Raw genomic sequence first — 23,979 nt, forward strand, 5'->3', positions numbered from 1 at the left:
GCAATGCATCCTGGGAACAGTCAAAGCTTCAGCCTGTTGGGGCCTCGTATCCAACTCTACACCCCCAATGTATTACCTGTGGAATCCAGTGTACCTCACAGAAAGAGATTTAACCTTGGTAAGTCTAACATAAATCACCTTTTTCTGAGAGGAATGCTAATGCTGGACATTCATTTTGAGGAGAATTCTGGAACAGTCCTACTCTTGGAATTTAGTTCCTGTGGTTCAGAGAGTATTACTGTGTTGGATAGAATATGATGCAGAGGGCATTAAGTTGACACATCCATACACTTTAAATATTGTTTAGGTTTAGGACCAGGCAACCCAGAAGAATCCCTCTACACAACAGTGTGAACAGCAGAATAGCAAATTCCAAAATAGTTGGGTAGTGCCAGAGTAACTAAGAATAAACTTCAGTGAAGGCACAATAGGGCTGTACTGTATTTAATATTGAAATATGCAATACAGGTGTTTTTGTCTTGGATATGTAAATGAAACAGCAGATAAGTCATGCTGAAAGAGCTTATTGGGACAGGAAATGGTGGGACCAATGTGCCCGCTGCAGACATGCAGGTTAAAGAAACAGTCCACAGCACAAAGTACTAGTGGGACTAAAGTCACCTGTCAGGCTCAACCGGAAAAGACCAGACCTAAGGTGCCCAGAGCAGCACTCCACTCAGGGGCTCCAGAACACCACCCACTGAGTAAATGTCCAACCAATGCCACAGTAGCACCACCACTTGAAGCCCACAGTTAAGAGCCTCCTCGATGCAGAATGTACGGAGAGGGACGAGCAGGAGCCTGTCGGCGTCTGTGGAGAGATCTTGGTGTCGTGACAGGAACTGCAGCAGCTCAGGGAACAGAGGCAGTCAGCCAATTATCCAGCGACACTGAAAAAAAAAGGTCTGCCCAGAAATTACATGGGGGGGGGGGGGGGGGCGTACATGGGCCTGCATGTCCCCCTCCCCTGGATCCGCTAATGCATGGAGGAACAGAGCCGATGGCGATGTTTAAAATTTTCCGCTGGCTGTGAGCCACCCGGAACTGGCAGACCAACAGCCAATCAGGAGCTGCTGAGTTTGTAAGCTATGATTAGATCACAGCCGGCATTACACTCAAAATACCACTGCTGGCTCTGTCCCTCCCTGATTGTCTGCTGGTAGTCTCGATCAACACTGCTGCCACTCGGGCCCCCTCTCAGTGCGGGCCTGGTACTGAAGTTTCGGTTGTTCCCCCTTGATGGCGGCCCTGATGGTTGCAATGCCATAACTAACAATTTCAGCGAAAGGAGCATGATGCAAATTTGATGCCCCTAATCCCCCAGTTGTAACCAAATTAAGATATATTAAATTCCTGAACCTCGTTCAAATTTGCAAATCCAGACAGCTGTGCATTTGCATTTTTTCGCACAGTTAATGCATATACAGTACTTTCGCAGCTGCTGCGGCATTAGCATACACCTGTGAATCTGGCCCTGTATGTTTTAGCCATGTTAAATGTTTGTTACACTGATAATGACAGAATTTTATGTACAAAGTACGGTCAACAACTGTAAAAAAAAAAAAAAACCTGTACAACTGAGACTGAATTTCATGCAATAAAATGTGGCAGCCAGTTTGTGTTATCTGGAAAAAAGCAGATTTATAAAGGTGCCTTTGCCATTTATGACTTGATGTTACTAAGCACAAAGGTAAATAACTAGGAAGAAAATAAATGGAAATAAAATGACATTAAAACTAGATTTCCCTTAAAATTAGAATCATTTGAAGTAGTTCAGTCATTTCCAATATATTTTATAAGCTTTTATTTTTATTTACCATAAATGCATTTAAAAGAAAAGCAAACTGATGATTTACTGGGACAGTTCCCTCTAAAATCCCAAACACAGATTGACAAATCACACAGGAACTTAATCTTCTTTGTTCATTGCTATATTTATCCAAAGCATCTACTATAATCTCTCCTTATAACCTTGACCTGACTATGCAGTTATTTGTTTACGTACTGTTACTTCTGCTTTCCTCACTCAAATAGCTCTAACTTTATATTTATATAATACATTTTTACAATTAGTAGTTACATATTTTTCTTAAAATGTTTTCAGTAGCAACTAATTAAATAACTACTTAGAAGGATGATGCTTGTCCTTGTATTCTATTCTATACAAAATATCAATGGGAAAATGTCAATTACATCTTTAATTACCAGTCTGTGTTTTAGCAATATAGCTATTTACCCAATAATAACAGCACTAGGAACAGCCCTGTGCCCTTCTCACTTCCAACTTCATATGTTCCTCACCTGTTCCCCCTCAGCACCCCTTTGTCCTCCCACCCCCTTCCCTCGTGCCACCCCCTGACCTCCCCCATTTTCAACCTGGTTCAACTGAAATTGTACCCTGTAAAGTCTAATTACCTTCCATCAGGCCCAGTGACAGGGGGGGGGGGGGGGGCAAAGGGGATACCTGTGATGGGCCCCAAGATTCCAAGGGGCCCCAGACCCTCAGGAATCTCAGGAGTCCAGTTCCTGTGTTCCCTTAGCTGTGCCGCGCTGTAGCAATTCATTTTGGTTGCTGTGCAGCGTCCTTGTTGCACACAGTGGGTGGAGCACAACCTGGTAGCTGAACCAGAGGGAGGGCTCTGTGCCAGAGCTGGCCTCCTTACCCCCTCTTCCACCTGGCACCTGTACATCAAAAGGAGGATGACGGACTCTGCCAGCAGCAGTACCTCCAGCTGGTACTGCTCTGCTCCCTGCTCGCAGCTGTCTCAGCTCCCCCGCCACACTCATTCTGCCCAGCTACCCTGGTGTGCTCTAACTCTGAGTGGAGCTGACGCTGAGCTAGAGAGTAACTACACTCTAGCAGACACTGAGCTGAAGGGGCCATGTGCTGCTGCTGTAGCTCTGGCTGACTGGCAGATGGATGAGCGATGAGGTCAGGAGGTCACTACCCAGGTGTGGGCTGCACAGGGAAGGGGGGGTTATGGGGTGTGCATGTGGGGGGACAATGTGAGTAGGGTGTGTGGTGGGGGTAGATGATTATTGGGTGTATGTGAGGGAACAGGAGGACTAGGTTATGTGTTGTGGTGGAGGGTTATATGTGGGAAGACTAGGGTTCGTGAGGTGGTGGTAGAGGATTATGGGTTTTATGTGAGGAGACAAAGGGATTAGGGTGTGTGAGTAGTAGAGGGATATGAGGTGTATGTGGGGGGACGGAGTGCTGGGTATATTGGAGAGGAGGGATATTTATTATATGTGGGGGGACAGGGGGAGTAGGGTATGTTGTGCAGGGATAGAGGGATATGCAGTGTATGTAGGGAGGCTGGAGGAGTCGATGTGTATAGGGATATGGAGATAGAGGTTGGATATGGGGAGATAAGGGGCATGTGTGGACTGTGGGAGATTATGGGGATGTATGGGATAAGGGGTGTTGGGGTTGTTGTATGGGGTTAACGGATAGGGTACTCGGTCAGAGGCCAAACTAGCGGTGGTGCAGCTGGTGCATTGCATCAGGACCCGCTGCAATGAAGGTGGTGGAATTATTAGCTAGCGTACACCAACAAAAATCTTGCCTCGTCTGGCCGGCCGCCGGTAGCTGGCACAATAAAATATGTTTTGTGCCAATTGCGGTGCAGCATGTGTGACATTCTGACGCCATGTAGCTAGACAGTGAGCATATGAGCCGAGCCGTATCTGAAGATGGAACAGCAGATTCAGCAGTGAATGCAGATGAGGTAAGTGTTGGCTGAGGAGACATGGGTCTAGTGGCAGAGACATGAGAAGGCTGAGCTTCAAGGGGAAGAGGAAGCTGAGAGACAGGGGAATGGGGAGGCTGAGAAACATGGGAAGCTGAGAGACACCTGGGAATGGGCAGGCTGAGGGGCACAGGGGGAGCCTGAGAGATAAGGGGGGGGGGGGATGAGATGAGGCTGGAGCGAGACGGGGTTATAATGAGCAAATGACCATCCGGCCTGTACCTACATCGGAGGATAGGGGACCCCAAAAATTTGTGTGTACCGGGCCCCATAATTTCTGTTGCCGGCCCTGCCTTCCATGCACTGTGAGCAATGTGTGGATCCTGTCTCTTTGTCTTCTGCATACTGTAACGTCACTCATATGTTTCAGTTATGTTTTTGGGGCATATTTATTATACACATTTTGTGGGAAATCACCTGAAAAACAGGATGCCTCTAAAATGTAAGTACCCGCTGAAAGTATTACATGGGGCTCTGCAGCAGATATCAAAGATATCTGCTGCCTTTTCCCTGTTTCCTATCTCTGTCTTCAGGTAGGTGATGTGGCGAGTAAACTGAGCTGCCCTTTATACAGTTATATCTTGTCCTCCTCAAACAAAAAGGTTGTGAGGTGCGAGCAGAAATCTGACAAAACTAGTGCCGCGATGTGAACTACGTTCTTACCGCTGTCGCTAACTGCATTGCACCCGGCACTTACAGTAAGTCAGAAAATGCCTTTTACCACAACTTGATATTCTTTAAAGCACAGGAACCTGCATCTACTGACTTGATTGCTGGGCGCAATTCAGCTGATTGAATAGCTCTGGGCACTCATTCCTGGTGCTATTCAATAGTGCGCTTAATTGATTTCCCCCCAATTTATCTATTTGTCTATCTGTCTATATTACAGTATGATTGTGAATATTTGTTTCCCATTAAAATGTCAAGATTGAAATCCTGATGTTTACTTGAATTTTTAAAGGGAATTGTTTATACAGAACTGTCTAGATAATTGTGTTCCTTTATGCCATATAACTAACAAGTTTTATTATTTTTAATTCTAGCAAGACAGAAATCATGAAGTATCCAGAAACAAAGGTGAGATTATTATTTATTTATTTATTTTAGTTAATAAAATGTGTTATGCTCTGGATGTCAAATACATTAATTTAGATGTAGGAAACGAATCGATTTATGTTTCTGTCTGTGTAGGGGAAACTGTCTTGCATGATGCTTCACAGTTTTGAATGTTGGTTACTGAGCTCTAGGCATTGTGCCCAGATAACACTCAGTTCAATATAATGCCACAGTCGGAAACTAGTTTTATTTATTTATTTATTTTTTCAGTACATAAGTACAAAGAAACAAGTGTTATATGAGTTAAAATCCTTTAATATGTTTTCAAAATATAACTTTAGACTGTATAAATAAATATCTGAAAAAGTATTATGGTAACACAGTCTAAAAGAAAATGTCTATTGCAATAAGTAGAATGGACAGCTTTGGGCCCGATCGGATTTGTACACACACCCGATGGTTGGTGCATTGCCCTTGTGCAGAGCCCGTCCTCTGCATGTGCAGAATGGGTTCTGCGTGATTGCTTGCAGTTGCCCCATAGCCACAACATGATTTACATGCAGCCGCACTTGGGGGGCAGCGTCCAGAACCGCTCTGCAAATCAGAATCAGCTTATTTTATATAGCTCAAGTTCAGTTTATTGTCATCAGCCAAAACAAATTGACAGACACAATTTCAGTAGTACATAGCACCGGATAGCAGGCGACATAGTTATAGCATACAAAAACTCATTAAAAATAATACAATCATACATTTAACATCCTTACAGCAAATGGGATAAAACTGTTCCTAAAACGACTAGTTCGTGCTAGCAGAGTTCGAAACCTCTTTCGGGACGGAAGTTCAACAAAAAACTCATTAAAAGGATGTCCACTTTCTGATGAAATACTCCTAACTTTACTTAAAGCCCTACGCTTATACAACTCATCAAAGGTAGGCAGCGGCATACCAATGATTTTGCTAGTGGTTCCTCTAATCCGCTCTAATGCACACTGGTCATTTAAGGTACAGCCACCATACCATGTCACTATTCCATAGCTAAGGATGCTCTCAATCGAGCACCTATAAAAGTTTAACATGGTCTGCGCACCAATACCTGCAGCTCTTAAACGTCGCAGGAAAAAAAGTCGTTGAGGGCTTTTTTAACTGTAGCTTATGCTGCATACTTGCCTACCCTCCTGGAAAGGCCAGGGGCTACCGAAATTGGGTACTGCTCCCAGCCACCTGTGATGCATACAAGTACTTGTGTATTTACAATGGGTGCAGTGTGTGCGGTACATGGGCCCCTGAGTCCAGTGGGGCCTCCACCGTATGCGCTGCAACCATTTTTTTTAAAACTCATCTTACAGAGTCCCACTCCGATGGCAGTAGTGGTGTTAAATCACTGTGAAAATGGCGTTCTGTGTATGCATAGTAGAGAAAGATCTGGGAAAATGGCTGCCATGCAATTTTCCCAGAGATCTCTGCGTGCCCTCTAGAGCTCAGACTCTACAGCGCTGCTGGCAGAGAGGAGGGCACCCAAACGAAGGAGGCTGCATATGGACCTCCACCTCTCTTAAAGCGCCCCTGCATACAAGTATCCTGCAGTGTCGCCTGTCCATCTGGCGCCGCTCACTTCTCAGAGTAAAGTAGGTGGGCCAGATGGCTGAGGACGTGAATCGTGTTGATTTGCATTATTGTAGCCATGCCACCCACTTTCCGGTGCAATTTTTATTGCCACTGTATAGTGGGAATGGGGCCATGATTGAATGATCATGCTGACACTCCCCCCCGCACTGCCCACTTATGCCACGTCACGCTCCATCACTCTACCCCATTGTGCCGACCTGGCCGCCCACTCCTAGATGCAGCAGCCAGAATGTCGGCAAGTATGGTAAAGTATACTGATGTTACAGCTAAAGAGAATTGTTACAACACTACACATTCTTGTATAAAATATAGATTTATCTGTGAATTTGTCCTCATGCACTTTGCTTACAACCTTTTTAATTTGTTTTATTTAGTTCATGTTAAATGTAAAGGGGCCACCGTACTACAACGTAATTGATTAACTGGATAAACAAATTTTGCCTAGGTCACTGACTAATCTTTTAGTGAGGAACATGAATCATTTAATTATGCATACTGTATGTACTTAGAAAAACTGGAAGGTATTTCAGTCCATGATTGGAACTTTTTTGAGTTAATGTTTTTAAGTGTATCTATTAATTCAATTTATAGTCAGCTTGCAAGGTAAGAGGTCTATCATGGCCATGTGTGCTCATGTACGACAAACCTCTGTATATTTTAGTCACTATGGTGCTACTGTAACTTTCTGTAAAAACTGAACTTGATTGGCATACAGTATGTAGTATTGTGCAGTATTGCACTGAATAGATTTTAGGTGCCTATTTATCATTGGTTGCAGAGGGGCCCTGTAAACTACCATTTGTGTGGCTATAGGTAATTATTTTTAGTCCCATGTTATCAGAAAACTCTTTGTGGGACAGTGGCAAAGCAAAGAAGTTGGCTGCAAAGTCGTACTGTATCTGCATGGTTTTAGTTTTACTATAATTAGAGATAATGATCAAAGTTTGGAGAGAGATAAAAGTACTAATCAATCAGTTTCTAACTGTCATTATACAGGCTGTGCTTGAAAAATGTCAGGAGCTGATTGGTTGGTATTTAATCATTTCCACTTGATCTCTTTCCAAGCTTTGATAAATCTCCCCCATAGAGCTTTAAAAGTCTTTTAATTTCTACCTTACTCAAGCATGGGTGGGGAACTTGCGACTCTGCATCTGTTGTTAAATGCCCTGCAACAATTTTAGCATGGCCGAATAGCAAAACTGTAGCAGGGCATGCTGGTATGCATAGTTCAACATCAGATGGAGGGTCAAATGGTCCCCACTCCTGGGGGGAACTATTTTACCCCCATTACAAAGCATTAAGCACCTAACTGTCGGATAATAACTTATACTCAGTTCTTTCTAAAGCTTACATGATATTTAGATGCGTAATAGCTTCATACTTGGTTATATTAATGATCATTCTTTATCGAAAAGGTTATGTTTACTTCCATGGCTACACTTTATATTTATGCTATAATTACCAACTGCAATATTTTTGTTTCTGCTGAGATAAATTGAGTATTGTATTAACGCCAATACATGTACAGCAAACCACTGCTTGACATTACCTAAATACCAAATGACAACCTTTCGAAGAGACATTGAAATTCCATTGTGTTACTTGGAAAACAGAGCTTTACAAAATATAAATGAGTCACTTAATAGGACTGGTTTAAAAGAAGAATTCTACGGACACATTTGGAAGTTACCATGTCCAGTACTTCAAGGCAGCACTATTAGGAACACAGTAACATTTTTCTCACCAGTGACTCCCTTCTCAGATTGCAGGTTTGCTTTGCAGCAACTATACTTGGATCCATTCAAATGAAATTATGACATACTTTGTTAAGGTCAAGAGGAGTATATGTGAGACAATGGTTTTTAAAACCTGGTCAAATTATTTTCCCAGCATAGTTCTAAACTTAAAATATTTTATATCAGAACCCTTTATCTTCATACATCTTTCTCACAGTCATAGGGTTCTGAAGCAAGGAAATTACAGTACAGTCTCCATTTACTACTGTGTTTTAATATGATAATTTACATTATAAATGACCTGTCTGACACAACATTAAATAAATGGAAAAGTGACTGAGAGGGTCATCCAGACCCCGCTGCTAATGCGGGCCGCAGCGCAGTTTGTCGGTGGAGACAAACTGCGCATGTGCAGCGGCAGCATTGCGGTTGCGCGGACTTACACATTGCGGTTGCATCCCCGATTGATGCGACCAGAGGCAGATTTAGATCTCACGGGGCACTAAGCAGAACACTGATTTGCCCCCCCTCCTATATTATATATATATATAAATATATATATAATATATATATATATATATATATATATATATGTGTATAAATATATACATATATATATATATATACACACACACACACACACACACACACACACACACACATTATGTCCCCCGTGTATATAATGCCCCAGTGAACATTATGATCCCCCTGTGTATATACTTCACCCAGTGTTCCCCCATGTATATAATGCCCCAGTGTACATTATCTTCCCTGTATATAATGCCCCCAATGCCCCCCCGTGTATGTAATGCCCCAGCATGCTTTATGCCTCACCCCTTTATATGTAATATACCCAATGCCCCTCCTGTATATAATGTCCCAGTGTATATTATGCCCTCAGCACCCTATGTCTATAATGTCCCATGTGCATGATCCCCCGCCCTGTATGTAATGCCTACAGTGTACATTATGCATCCCCCAGTGTACCTTCCCCCCCAATATAATGATACCAGTATACATTATTCATTCACCCCTCCCCAGCCCCACCAAGTATATAATGCCCCCTACGCCATCCCTGGTGCTCTCACTCTGCAGGTCGGAAGCCAGCAGCTGCCAGGTTGGCGTAGTTGATGCAGTGCCAGCACAGGAGGTGAATACTTCAGCCAGGCGGAGGATGAGATATACAGGGCGCCGCTCACCAGCACCGCTCCAGCACAAAGATCCCTGCAAACTGCAGCCCGTAAAGTGACTTCTCCGCTGTCATCAGCGCCCACTGCCGGCCAGGAGCATCAGCAGCACTGCGCCACTACGCACCCATAGTGACTGCTCCGCCTCCTACAGTAGCTTCAATGCCTGTGAGGACACCATGAAATTGCCATTGTGGATGATCTCCTGAGCCTCAGCTTTTTGAGCAGCAGGTTGGCTTGTCCGAGTCTGTGTGTGCCAGGCAGCTCCTCTCAGCTCCTCTCTCTGCAACACATTACAGTGACTGAGGAGAGGAGAAAGACCGAAGAGCAGTGGAGCCAGCACCTGTCAGCTGTCCAATGTGCTGACAGTCTACGAGGTTCGGAAGTATTCAATGAGTCCAGTTTCGCCAGATTTACTAAAAATGCCCTCCATTAAGAAGCCTGCTTAGGTTGCTTAGGTTGCTTTGCGGTAAATCCGCCACTGCAATGTGATTAACAGCGGTGGGCTTTCGTGGGGCGACGTTGCAGCGTTGGAGGTGGGGGCATGTTGAGCTGAACGGAGGCGGTCTGGGACCATTTTCTGTGCGGCTGCGTGACATCACTCACAGCTGCTCTGATAAAAAAATGGCACCCAACCACCTGACAGCGCAGCCAGGGGTAAACCTTAGTTCCGACGTATTGCAGACACATCGGGAATTGGCCTCACACATCCTGTGCTTGGCAGCCCCCAGCATGTGTGGAGATGAACGTAGATCTGACTGCATACGCAGCGACCTGCGTTCATCTCTGAATAAGGTCAAGAGGGAGAGTAATTGAAAAATCAGTGGACCTCCAATTAGAAAAGTAAGTTCTGCATTAGCAGGTCCCACACAAACCATTACTTTCATATCTGCTTTTATATTGGCTAACTTGCATGTCCCTGCTTTTCCCCTTAGCATCTTACAAATAAATGATAAAAATAACATGGCTATTTTGAACTTTGCAAAGAAGGCCTACTGTGTGCCTCATATGGTAACATCAGGGATGCATCTAGAGGGGGAAGATGCTGTGGTTGGACCCAGTGCCATTTTAAGATGGTGTCAGTTCCCGCAGACTCTGAAAACTTTCAGTGCTTGGTGATTGATGAATTTTCAGTGACCACATTCACTACTTATGAATGGGCCCATTATTTAAAGCATGCGGTTATGACTGTTTCTGCATAATAGGCCCGTTAACGGATCCGGTCAAGATGCAAGAATCCCGACATCCATCAAAAGCCTGATGCCGGAATCCCTAAAATGTCAGGACACCGATCCCGGAATCCCATCAGCCGGCATCCTGACTGTGAGAATATCGGGAGGGTTAGGTTTAGGCCCGGAGAAGAGGGGGGGGGGAAGGGGTGTTTAGGTTTAGGCACCACCGGGGGGAGGTTAGGTTTAAGCACTAAGGGGGAGGGTTCAGTTTAGGCTGCGAGAAATGGTGGGGGGGTTAGATTTAGGCAACATCGGGGGAGATTAGGGTTGGGCACTGAAAGGGGGAGGTTAGGGCTAGGCTGCTGAAAGGGAGGGTTAGAGGGTAAGGGAGAGGGAAAAACATACCTATCTCACGCCTGTCGGGATTTCAATTGCCGGGATGCCGGGCCTCAGTATACTGAACGTCCGCATCCCGACCGCCGGCAAATCATACTCAACCCTTCATTAACATACAGTAAATGAATAGGCGCCTAAGACAGACATACTGTACAGTATATATCTGTTTTGCAATCTGCTTTTATTACACCTAAAATACTGCAAAGTGCAAAATAAAACTATTTTGTATTAATGACCAACTGTGCAATAATAAATTACATATAAAATATTATTTGTTCTTCATTCTCGGGGGGAAAAAAAGCTTACATGCATCTTTTATAAAATAATGAATCACATTTTTGTCATTCTCAATTTGGTAGCTGAACAATACCTTTAATATTAAGATGACAATCATTTTTCTACAATATAGAAAACTTTAACAATACTGTGTTTCTAATTAACGTTTTGCAAAGAGAAAATTCATCATTCATATGATGCATCAAGCAGCTATTGCTGACAGCCTATGAAAACTTTATTTTGAAAAAGATGTTCTTGTATAGAGAACAGATGCATTCCAATCTAACAAAGAGGTTATTCAGCTCTGCAGAAGAGCTTTACTGAGACAAATCAAACTAACTGGCAGACTCAACAATACGTCTTAACAAGGAACGAAGCAGAACATCTATTTCTTCCTTTTTTCTTCTTTTTTTTGTTTACTACCCCTACTTGTTTTCTGTTTTCTGGTCTACTTCTTGAATAGATTCTCACATTTTGTGCTTACAAATGTCTCTTTTTCTTAAGAACATATATATATATTTGTAAAAATGGGGCTCTATAAAATTGTCAACTGTCTTCGACTTAATAGAGGTAGACACAACATTAACATAATTTTGCTAAAATCTACCAACTGCTGTGTAACAATGCCCTGCTATAAGCATTTCTCCCAACGGAGAATGCTTATAGTCCTACAGTACTTTACATGGATCCAATATATCTTCACCATCAAGTGTTTTTAGGTGTCTATTTACTAAGCCTTGGATGGAGATAAAGTGGACAGAGATAAAGTACCAGCCAGTCAGGTACTAACTGCCTTGTCAGAGGCTGTGTTTGAAAAATAACAGCTGATTGGCTGGTACTTTTTCTTCGTCCACTTTATTTCCATCCAGGGTTTAGTAAATAGACCCCTTTGTCCCAAGTGGAAAAGGAGGAAGAAAGGTGTTTATAGACCCTGTGATAGTAATACTGTAGGTGTCAGCGATGTGGGGAGATGTATGAAAAGAGGATAGGTGGAGAAGTTGCCCATAGCAACCAATCAGATTGAAGCTATCATTTTTGTACACTACATTCTAGAAAATACTGCATTCTAGAAAATGATATTTAGAAGATGATTAGTTGCTTCTTGCCTTCTTTAGAATGTTTAATACATCTGACCCTTACATGACAGCAGTACAGCATACCTCTCAACATTGAGGAAGTGGGAGAAAATGGGATGTGGCCTCTGGAAAAGGGGCATAGCTTTGTAGGGATGCCACAATTGCAAGCCACGCCTCCTGATTTAGTCACTGAGGGGGGACTCTGCTGGCATGCGCTCAGTCCTTCTGACTCTCGTAAATAAATGCTGTGCGCACAGCGTCTATTCACAGCCAGTGAGTGACGAGGAGCCTCCCAACTAGGTTCGCAGGTGGGACAGCGGGACAGTGTCCAAAAAGGTGCTGTCCCATGAAAATCGGGACAGTTGGGAGGTTTGATACAGGCAGTATGTATTGGCACTTTTACTATCAATGTGGCATATGATGGCAGAGGTGTTAGCAATTAGCTTCTTCATTATCATTTATTAGCAGATGATAATGGGTTATAAGGGTATAAGATGATGATTAAGTATTCATAATGTAATCACTAAAAACAAGCTATGATACCTGTTGCTACATCACAATGGTTGATGTATCAAACCTTGGAGAGAGATAAAGTACAAACCAATGCGGTCCTAACATCCATGTCACAAGCTTTGTTTTAAAAAATGACAATAAGGGGCTTATTGACTAGTGCATTATCTCTCTACACTTTCTCTCCTAGGTTTGATACATCTACCCCAATAACTTTTTCCACAAATTCTGTAACCAACCTAGACTTGTTGACATGATTTTGGGAAGATCATGTGTGATCACTGACTATAGAAGAGGGTAAAGAGTTGGTTTCTTGGGGGGATATCCAATTAGCCCAGGTAATTTACCGGGGCTAATTGTCCCGCCGGGGCCTATCTAATTAGCCCCGATAAGCCAGAGCGTACCGGCAGGCGAAGCAGAATCCCCGAAACAGCCCCGTTTTCGTCCGAAAATGGGGCAGTTTCACACGAAAACACACAGGTTTCACTGAACCTGTGTGTTTTTGGGAGAAAGTGGTTTTTTTTTTTTACAGGTGATCAATCTGGATATCCTGTAAAAAAAAATCGGTGAAACATCTGAAAAAAGTCAGAAAAAACGGCGGTTTTTCGGACCCGATGTTTTAACGGGGATAATTGGATATCCCCCTTGGTCTTTATATTGGAGAGGAGGCATTGGGGCTACATGAAGTGTGTCATGCACAGAAATGGTAGTATGCCACCTTTAAAAATTCAGAACCATGCTCTGTGCTAGGGGAACCAAGATCATATGGTGACCAAAAAAACCTACTGTACTTGTAACAATAGGCTTGGTCAGTCAGCATGTGGTATCAATTATGGGGCTGATTCTAAGTCGGACACGTGTTTGTGTGATGATGTGGAATACTGATTTACTACCTTTAAAACAGAGCTGATTTAAATGTGTAAGATTGCTCGTTATTTACAGCTTTTATTGTTTTTTAGCTCACTCTAATTTGCATTTTGATGATGTCTCCTTTCTTTTTGTTTACCACAGTGCATCCTTAATCTACTTTAAGCATCTTGCTCTCTCATTTCTTTGGCAACACTTTGTGCAATAAACTTACAGCACATGTTCTCTTATAATGGGGGTCATTCCGAGTTGATCATAGCTGTGCTAAATTTAGCACAGCTATGATCATTCACACTGACATGCGGTGGGACACCCAGCACAGGGCTAGTCCGCTCCGCATGTCAGTGCCGGCCCTCCCCGCAGAAGTGCAAAGGCATCGCACAGTGGCGATGCCTTTGCACTTCAAGAGTAGCTCCCGGCCAGCGCAGCTTTAGCGTGCTGGCCGGGAGCTACTCGCTGCTCCCCAGCCCGCAGCGGCTGCATGTGACGTCACTCAGCTGCTGCGGCCTGCCCCCCGTTCAGTCCGGCCACGCCTGCGTTGACCGGTCCGCTCCCACGAAACGGCGGCCATTCCACCCCCTCCTGCCCAGCGACCGCCTCTGCCTGTCATTCAGGCAGAGGCGATCACATCCCTGCTACGGCCTTCGGCCGTCTGGCATGCGCCGGCGCATGCACAGTAGGGACCCGTTTGTTCGACTGTGACAAAAAGCAGCGAGCGAACGGGTCAGAATGACCCCCATAGACCCTTCCACTTGCCAATCATGCAGGGCTGCCATCAGAAATTGTGGGACCTGGAACTAATAAAAAAGGTAGCCCCCCTCCCCCATTTAAAATAAAATAAAATAAAATAATAGAGAATATATATTTTTTAAAGAAATATATATAAAAAATAAAATAACATTCCTGTGTGCATAATCTGAGCAACACCATATTATGCCCCACAAAGTAATGCCCCTTCACCATATTAAGCCCTCACAGTAATGCCCCTGACACCATATTATGCCCCCAGTTATGCCCATGTCACCATTTTATGCCTCACAAAGTAATGCCTCTGACACCATATTATGGCCCCACAGTATTGCCTATCACCATATTATGCCTCCACAGTTATGCCCTGTCACCATAATATGTCCACATGGTAATAATGCCCTGTGCCACAGGGAGGAATTCGGGTCTGTTAGGGTATTTTAACCTGTTCAGGACTGGTCTATTAACTCTCTTCAGTAATCAGTCAGAATTCTGTTCCTTTAGCAACCGGTTGGAGGTCAGTGAATGAAAAGATGACACAGGATTATGTGTAACCTAAACAGACCATAGCTGACCTGCTTTAGGGCCCCTACAGGTTTATTTTTATAGCTTAAAGACAAAGGAATCATGCTTGCCAATACATTTAGCCAATCAGAATACACCATGTATGTCTCAGAACCTGAAATACATCAATTGTCATACAAGATTCTAATTAGCAATTAGAACATTCTTGAATATAGTTTATTGCTTTGTGATTATCAGTCTCTCGGACATATGCTGAAAACATTCTTCCCGATCTTCCTTGGATACATCTGGCGTTGTATGTCCTTGAACAATTCATGTTTTAGACAAGATATTCGGAGTATATAGTTTTCTGAATATCTGTGCAATATTTAAGGATACATGAACACATTTTGTGATTAACAGTAAATATCTTAATCAATGCGAAAAAGCTTGAATCAATATATTTGCTATACTGCGGAAGCTCCTACACCATCAGGTCATTGTCAGGGGTTCTGCTCATTGTCAGGTAAACCCCCCCATACAGCCGCGGGTCTACACCTGCCCCCTACAAACTATTGAAAATGACCCTCCCTAAATGGCTGCTGCCACCTCTAGCATCTTTAATAACTGTCTCCTCTGAGGCGGCAGCCATTTTGGGAGGGTTATTTTAAATATTGTTCCATACAGAATACTGTCTGCTGCACTGACAGATTGCTGGTTACTGCTTGGGAAACAAGAGGCTGGCACTAATAGACACAAGAGGCGGGTGGGAGTAGGGCACTAGCTCACTTTACTGCAGAGCAATGGCGTCAGGGAAATAGTGGTGGGCGGTATGAGGCAGAGGGGCCAGGTCCATCCCCTCTTTGTCAGAGTGGCCGATCCCAGGACAGTTGTCCTTATAGTACCCCCTTGATGGTGGCCCTGAAATCATGTATAAATTATATCACACACTGCACATTCATGTGAGGTAGATACAAATTAAGAGGTTTATTCATGTCTGTATACAAAATGCATTTTAAATTCTATTAATTCTTTAAAACTGACAACTTCAGCAAGATGATGTTCACTAAATATTTGGGGGTTTTAATGTTCTGTTTATTTGTTAAGATGGCCATAATATTCATGCCAAAGTCCAATTCAATGTTGATGATCTATGGAACTAATCTTACATAGAGGGTCATTCCGAGTTGATCGCTCGCTAGCAACTGTTTGCAGCGCTGCGATCAGATAGTCGCTGCATATGGGGGAGTGTATTTTAGCTTTGCGAGTGTGCGAACGCTTTTGCAGCTGACGGCACAAAAAGGTTTTTTACAGTTTCTGAGTAGTTCTGGACTTACTCAGCCTCTGCGATCACTTCAGTCTTTTTGGTCCCGGAATTGACGTCAGACACCCGCCCTGCAAACGCTTGGACACGCCTGCGTTTTTTCAAACAGTCCCAGAAAACGGTCAGTTGACACCCCCAAATGCCCTCTTTCTGTCAAACACCTTGCAATCGGCTGTGCAAATGGATTCTTCGTTAACTCCATCGCCCCGCACCGATCCTCTTTGTACCCGTACGACGCGCCTGCGTAATGCGGTGCATACGCATGCACAGTTTTGCCGAGATTTAACCTGATCACAGCGCTGCAAAAAGTTGCTAGCGAGCGATCAACTCGGAAGGACTCCCATAGTTCAGTTCTCTAATAATGGAGTCTGAAACTTCCCACTTCCTCTAGATAAAGGTGATCAGGTTATAGAGTTGATTATGAGTCACACACTGCTGTGACCACTTTTGCTGTCTTTTGCCATAGCAGCATTTGTGACTTCATACTAATGCTAGTAATAGCCTTTTCCCTAGTGCATAAGTGTATCTGAATGTGTAAGGACACAAATGCCCCCTTTGTATATCTTTAGACACAATAATCTTTAGAAAATAACATCATTCGCACCATCAAAAATTGCACACTCAATTATGACTTCTGAGGAAGCCACAGACTGGTGAAGGCAATGAAACCCATACAGTCATTTGTGTAGATGTAGGGGTAAATTTACTAAGGTGGGAGTTTTTTTTAAAACGTATGCGTATGCACTCACCACCGGCTTCTATGGACTGCATCAGCTGCATCTCATAGAATTCAGATTGGTCTGATGATCAGGCAGGGAGTGGCTTCCTGCAGGAAGCCAGCTCTCTGCTAATCGCTGCCCTGTCTGACAGTCCTGGAGGAGGGGAAACATCTCTTAATGGGACTGCTTGTCCTATGGGAAGGACAAACAGTAGTACAGGTTGAGTATCCCTTATCCAAAATGCTTGGGACCAGAGGTATTTTGGATATCGGATTTTTCCGTATTTTGGAATAATTGCATACCATAATGAGATATCATGGTGATGGGACCTAAATCTAAGCACAGAATGCATTTATGTTACATATACAACTTATACACACAGCCTGAAGGTCATTTTAGCCAATATTTTTTGTAAGTTTGTGCATTGAACAAAGTGTGTGTACATTTGCACAATTCATTTATGTTTCATATACACCTTATACACACAGCCTGAAGGTCATTTAATACAATATTTGTAATAACTGTGTTTATTAAACAAAGTTTGTGTACATTGAGCCATCAGAAAACAAAGGTTTCACTATCTCACTCTCACGCAAAAAAGTCCGTATTTCGGAATATTCCGTATTTCGGAATATTTGGATATGGGATACTCAACCTGTACTTATAATAGGAAGTCACCGCCAGACACAAAGAAGCCGCTAAGCCAGTGCAGTCACATACAGTACAGTTTACTCAAATTTTACTGCAATATGTGCATGAATTACTAACCATTTCTGCTAACAGAGCTTTGGATTTATTATGAGCTGGAAATTTTAATATCTAATAGTTTCGCATAATACTAACCATCGCATGACAACTATATATTGAATTATTAAAGAACATATGGACTGGTTATTATATTCAGCTAATGAACTGCTCTAATTAGGCTATTACTGTATGTTGTTTGGCAATAGAGCATCTATTTCTAATTTGAATCACTGACTGCGTATGCAGATGTGTCCTCTTACATTTTTGCTCTGTGCGCTACAAGCCACGTTACACATAACTCGTGAGTGCCATATGACTCGGTAGCGCTGAGCGTCTTTTTTTGCATTTTTTTACCTTGAAAATGCTTAGACACACAGTAATGTAATAGGATGCACAAACAGCTTCTGCTTAATAAAATGATGTGCAGCATGCCTATATTCTGTGTGTACCTGCGACTGTATTTGCATACAAAATGCTATGCTACAGTGTTTTCATGGAAAACATTGTAACGTGGCATTTTGGATGCAGATAGAGCCACAATTACACACATAATATATGGCATGCTGCATATAATTTTATTCAGCCGAAGCTGCATGTGCGTCATATTACATTACTTTGCATTTAAGACAGATTTTCGTGGAAAAAACAAATAAAAAGGCATTCGGCGCTACCAAGTCCCACCATGGCATGGCGCGACTTCAAGGCTGTTTAGTGTGACTTCAATAAGGATGTAAGAGGACACATCTGTATTTTATATTTTGTGATATTAAATAGTTATCTGGAGTCAGAGCTTCTTTGTGTATTTAAATAAATAATTATGCATCATACTTACGACATTCAAGTAACACGCCATCAGATAGTGCGTCTGAATTGCCACCTCCCAGTCATCGCTCAGGAACATCCACTACATTGCCAAAACATTTCTGAATTGCTCCTGCATACACAACATAGGATTCATGCACTGTGTGACTTTTCAGCGACTCAGATGCTTTTCCATTTGAAACACATCAACCATTTGTGTGTGACTCAGAATCAGTCTGGTCTATATAAAAAGTTTAATTACAGTCACACACTGGACCCTGCTAGATTAGATGATTAGATTATTTGCTAAACAGATGCCCTTACTAAACTTAACCTATGTGCAAACTCCCCACTGCCACGCAGTTACCCCACGTCACCCACAAGTGGAGATGCGACTGAGTTGCGTATGACTCTGAATCTCCCGAACCAAATTGTGCTCTGGTTAGGAAACAGCAATGTTAATACCTGTGCCCACATTAGCAGAATAATGCTTGCAACATTTTTTTTTGTAGACGCTACAGTATTTCTATGGAAACCAGATTTAATAATAAGGAGTTTTATTAGAAAAATAAATATATGGTATATACAATAAATGACTGGGGGAGTGTAACATAGTCTGAACCAATAATGTACTTATAAATAACTGTACTAGACTAGCATTCAAATGTAAATTAAATACCTTTGCAGACATGGGGGGTAATTCAGACCTGATCGCTAGTGTGCGTTTTTTGCATCCCTGCGATCAGGTAGTTGCCACCTACAGGGGGAGGGGTAATTTGCTGTGCAGGTGTGCGATCGCATGTACACAGCCCAGGACTTACTCAGCCACTGCGATGATCGGGGCCGGAGCTGACGTCACAAATCCTCCCACAAAACGCTGTGTCCCTCCTGCGTTTTTCCAGACACTCCCTAAAAATGTTCCGTTGCCACCCACAAAGAGGGCCTTCCTGTCAATCTTCTTGCGATCGCCGTTGCGATTGGATTTGTCGCACCATCCCTTTGCTGCCAGGCGCTCCCCATCGCTGCGGACCGTCGCGCCTGCACTTTGCAGTGCATATGCATGCGCAGTTCAGACATGATCGCCTGCTGTGAGAAAACGCACAGCAATGATCAGGTCTGAATTAGCCCCATGGAGCAAATCATACAGTGCATGCACAGCAACAGATTGCCTCACAAGGCCTGCAGACCTATTAGTGGCAATTGCTGCAAGTGCATTTCTTTTAAGTGTTAACTTTAATATAAATGATGATGGTCAGTTGACAAAACTTATATGCATGGCATCTGTTTGATACCCTTAAACTTATATGCAGTACTACACTTTTATGAAACAGCATTTAAGCCTGGCTAAATAATAGGAAAGCTTGTTTAATAAAGTTTTTCCATCTAATATCTTTCAAAACAAACTGAGCAATTTGTAACCTAATCCACCAGTCACTATTCAGGGCCAGATAGGATGTTGCATTTTGTGATAGGACAGACATGGATCTCTTTTCACAGCACATTAGAATATGTACAGTGGCAAGAAAAAAATTACTACTCTGAACCCTAGCACAAAACTGCTGAGAAACCAGACTTTAGAATAGAACAATGAATGACAATGAATGTTATTTATCCTAGGCTGGTAGAGAGAAATATGGGAGACAAATGATATGGGTCCCCTCTATTTTTCACTAACCAGTACTAAGCTGAAACAGCAAGGGCTTGTGACACTAGAGCAGAGAGACAAGCAACATAGGGTCCCTTGCCATAAATAACTCAGCCCTAGCCTTCTTGGCACTGGACTGGAAACCATAGGGAAGTGGAGACCTCCTAAGAAATTGGGTACCTCTTCACTAAGGATAACCAGCCCTGAGCTCAAAGCCTGGGGCTCTACTCTTTACCACTAGTGCTGGCAGGTATGGAGGTAATAAATGAATAATATTAATGTTGTTCTTTACAGATGGATTACTGGTCTCAGGAAGGCCGCCAGGGCATATGGCACTTTGAGAACTGCAAGTGGCAGCATGCTCAGGCATCAAGGACTCGCTGGCCTGTTGTTCAACTGTTAAAAATAATAATAATAATAATAATAATAATAATAATAATAATCTAAAGACAATAAACACACACACACACACACACACACACACACACACACACACACACCTACTTTTGTAATATTTTATCAAATGGAGATTATTACTATTTATTAACAGTTTCTTATATAGCGCAGCAAATTCTGTTGCACTTTACAATTGGAAAGCCCACATAGTCCTCTTTTATAGTTTATTTCTCACTAATAGAAGCAATTGTGTTCCCTTTATTCCAGGTAGGCATCTCTGGATATTAGCATAACACAGAACCCACACTACTGCTCCTCCAGGAGCGCTGACACAAGTGAATGAGCGGTTACTCAGGGACAGTCTCCATAGAAATGAATATGGGGCCATGTTGATTGAGTGTAGGAACTAGAGATGTGTGGCGGAGACTTCTCGGGTTTTGTGTTTTCGTTTTGGATCTGTATCTCCATTCATGTTTTGGATCTGGATTGGTTTTGCCAAAACCACCCTTTCGGGTTTTGGTTTTGGATCTGGATGTTTTTGGAAAAAAACAAAAACAGCTAAAATCACAGAATTTGGGGGTCATTTTGATCCTACGGTATTATTAACCTCAATAACATTCATGTCCACTAGTTTTCAGTCTATTCTGAACACCTCACACCTCACAATATTGTTTTTAGGACAAAAGGTTGCACCGAGGTACAGATGGGTCCACAGGTTATCTTGGCTAGTTTGCTGCACCTAGGCACAACATGGTTTATTAACATAAACCCTTCATCTATTGCTCTCAACTGCAATACAATACAGAGAACAATATAACAGGGGATTAAGTCATTACAGCAGGGGATTAAGTCCGACTGCCCAGTCTCAGTTAATCCTATTAAATGTCAAGATAAACATGGACCCATCTGTAGCTGGATGCATAAACTAAGCAACACAAGGGGGCGGCACTGACACCTGGCCCATCTAGGTCTTGCACTGCAGTGGCAGACAGGATGGCAGTTTAAAAAATAAGCCCCAAAGAGCACATCATGCAAAGAAGAAAAAGAGGCATAACATGGAATTTTCCTTGGGACCTTCCATCCACCCTTATGTTGTTTAAACAGGACATGCACAGTTTAATAAACCCATCATTTCAGCGACAGGTGGTCCCCCTGGAAAAACCTTGCCAAGTTCTCCAAATCATAGCTAGTTACAAACATATCACCTCCTTCTTTGATGACTTTTCACATTATGAGAAGAGGCAAGAGGAAGAGGACAGTGTCAAGAAGGTGATTAAAAATTAGAGAGGCACACGCAATCAGGAACAACACACAGGCTTTCACCTCCACTCCTATATTGGTGTGGAGCAGAAAGATCTTCAACCAAGCAAATATATAATTACCACATTACTGGACAAACTGAAAAAATGGGGGCCCAGAGCCTCCGAATGCCTCCGAATTTGTGCCCCTTTCTCCATTCTCAGGGATTAAGAGAATCTCAGATTTAATTCTGGGAAGCAAATAAACTAGTGTATACCACAGTATCAAGATTGGATATTTTCCCCTCCACGGAGTCTTGAGACTTATTTTGTGAAAATCTCGTGGGTTTCTTTTTTTCCATTTTTATTTACATATTGTGTGGCAGATGCCTTATTTTTTTTACTCAGCTCCCAGTTACACACATGTGAGCATACCTGTGTGTCCCAGTTACACGCATGTGAGCATACCTATGTGTCTTGTTTATTTTGATCATATTTAATTTTTAAATAAAGCAGCCCCTTTGATGTTTTAGCAGCCACACCTGAGCCCCCACAACAGCCCCTGGATGGGTCAAGTTGAATTCGAGTGGGTTCGGTACAGTACTGAGCAGGACTGTGCAGTGATTTTTTTGTTATTGAGCCCCTGCCCTAGTGGAGCTTACCACTCTACAGTCAAAAATCATTTCATACTATAAGTAGGACTGTGGGAGGAAGCAATGCTAACCTCTGTGCCCACAGCATGCCTCAGCCTGGCAAGCCAGACATCTTTCTGGCTGTAAACCACCATGAGACCCCATACTGGGCCTTATTCAGTAACTGTGCCTCACAGGAGCTCCTTGCCCATCTAGTGCTGCATTGCAATGGAAAGCTGATGCAATGCAAGATCACTGAAACTCTGTTCTTCTAACACCGCAAGGTCTTGCGATAACCCTACACAGCCCTTAGGGAAAGAATCCTGTACAACATATGCGCATCTTGTAAATAAATAATCCCAGAATGTGTAATATTAATAATTAATTAAAATTAAGGTTGACAAATTGGTGCCATTGAGTGAGTCTCTAACATGAAATAATTGAAAAGAACCTCTCTCTAATGCTTCGGCAGAAAATCTGTTTTTTTTACTGTACCTCTCCGGCAGTTGCACTGCATTATGATTCTGTCTCTTCTGAGATTGACTGACTTTGGCCACAAATGTGGTCTCATTGGAAAACACTTTGTCAAAATTGCAATTTCCATTTCCACCTTTGTGGCTATGTTTTCACAAATCTGTGATGTTGAAGCTTGTTTCATTGTTTCATATTCTGCTCTAGGCTTTAATTTAAACATAGGATCAAGTACAGCTGCCCCCGGGAATTATTTGGCAGCACCCCTGGATTTATACAGCACAAGCAGCAACCCCCTGGAGAATAGCACAGCAGACAGGTAACAGCACAGCTGGACTTAAACAGCAGTGGGGAAGCACCCCTGGACCAATAGGGCAGAGGTGAAGCACCCCATAGAGGAAAGAAGCCCCGGAATGATGTGGCAAAGAAAAGACGTGCAATATGGAATTGTTTTTGGGCCCTCCCACGCACACTTATGTTGTATAAACAGGACATGCATACTTTAACAAACCAATCATTTCAGTTACAGGGCCTACTACATGACTGTGGCTGAAATGATTGGTTTGTTTGGGCCCCACTAAAAAAAGAAGCAATTAATCTCTCCTTGCACAAACTGGCTGTACAGAGGCAAGATGTCATCCTCATCCTCAGATTCCCCCCTTCAGTGTTTACATCATCATCCTCATCCTCACAGAAAAATAATATTCAAACAAACCACATCATTTAGGTGTCAGTGGACTGCTTACACTATTACCCAAAGTTTCTGAACTTGACAATGATTTATGATGAAGGCGCTGTAGTTGACGTATAAGGGAGGATGTTCCTAGGTGGTTAACGTTCTTACCCCTACTTATTATGAAATAACAAGAATTATCAAACCAGCGCTCCAAATCAATAGTGCTGCAGCATCTGCTGGAGTGGTCTCACCCACTTCTATTTAGTCCACAATACAGTCACAATTTGCAGGTGCGCGCACCCACTGGGATAGTGCGGAATCTGACAGATTTTTCTTCCTGGATTGACCTGTACCAAAGAATTCACTTCTTCTGGAGAATATTCACAATAATCACTAATCCACTTCTTTCCCTCCAAAAGAAT

The 23,979-nt window shown here is 42.8% G+C and overlaps 1 protein-coding gene across 2 annotated transcripts in view; it reads left to right on the forward strand.

Annotated features, from left to right (window-relative positions):
- The window catches only part of FSTL5 (follistatin like 5), a 1,009,581-nt gene that overhangs the window by 267,657 nt on the left and 717,945 nt on the right, over positions 1 to 23,979 (forward strand). For both annotated transcript variants that reach the window (XM_063920448.1, XM_063920449.1), the window contains exon 3: positions 4,796 to 4,829. In XM_063920448.1, the coding sequence (XP_063776518.1) occupies positions 4,796 to 4,829 (34 nt within the window). The remainder of the gene's footprint in view (positions 1 to 4,795; positions 4,830 to 23,979) is intronic.

Source organism: Pseudophryne corroboree, chromosome 1, assembly GCF_028390025.1.
Source record: "Pseudophryne corroboree isolate aPseCor3 chromosome 1, aPseCor3.hap2, whole genome shotgun sequence".
NCBI classification, from domain to species: Eukaryota; Metazoa; Chordata; class Amphibia; order Anura; family Myobatrachidae; genus Pseudophryne; species Pseudophryne corroboree.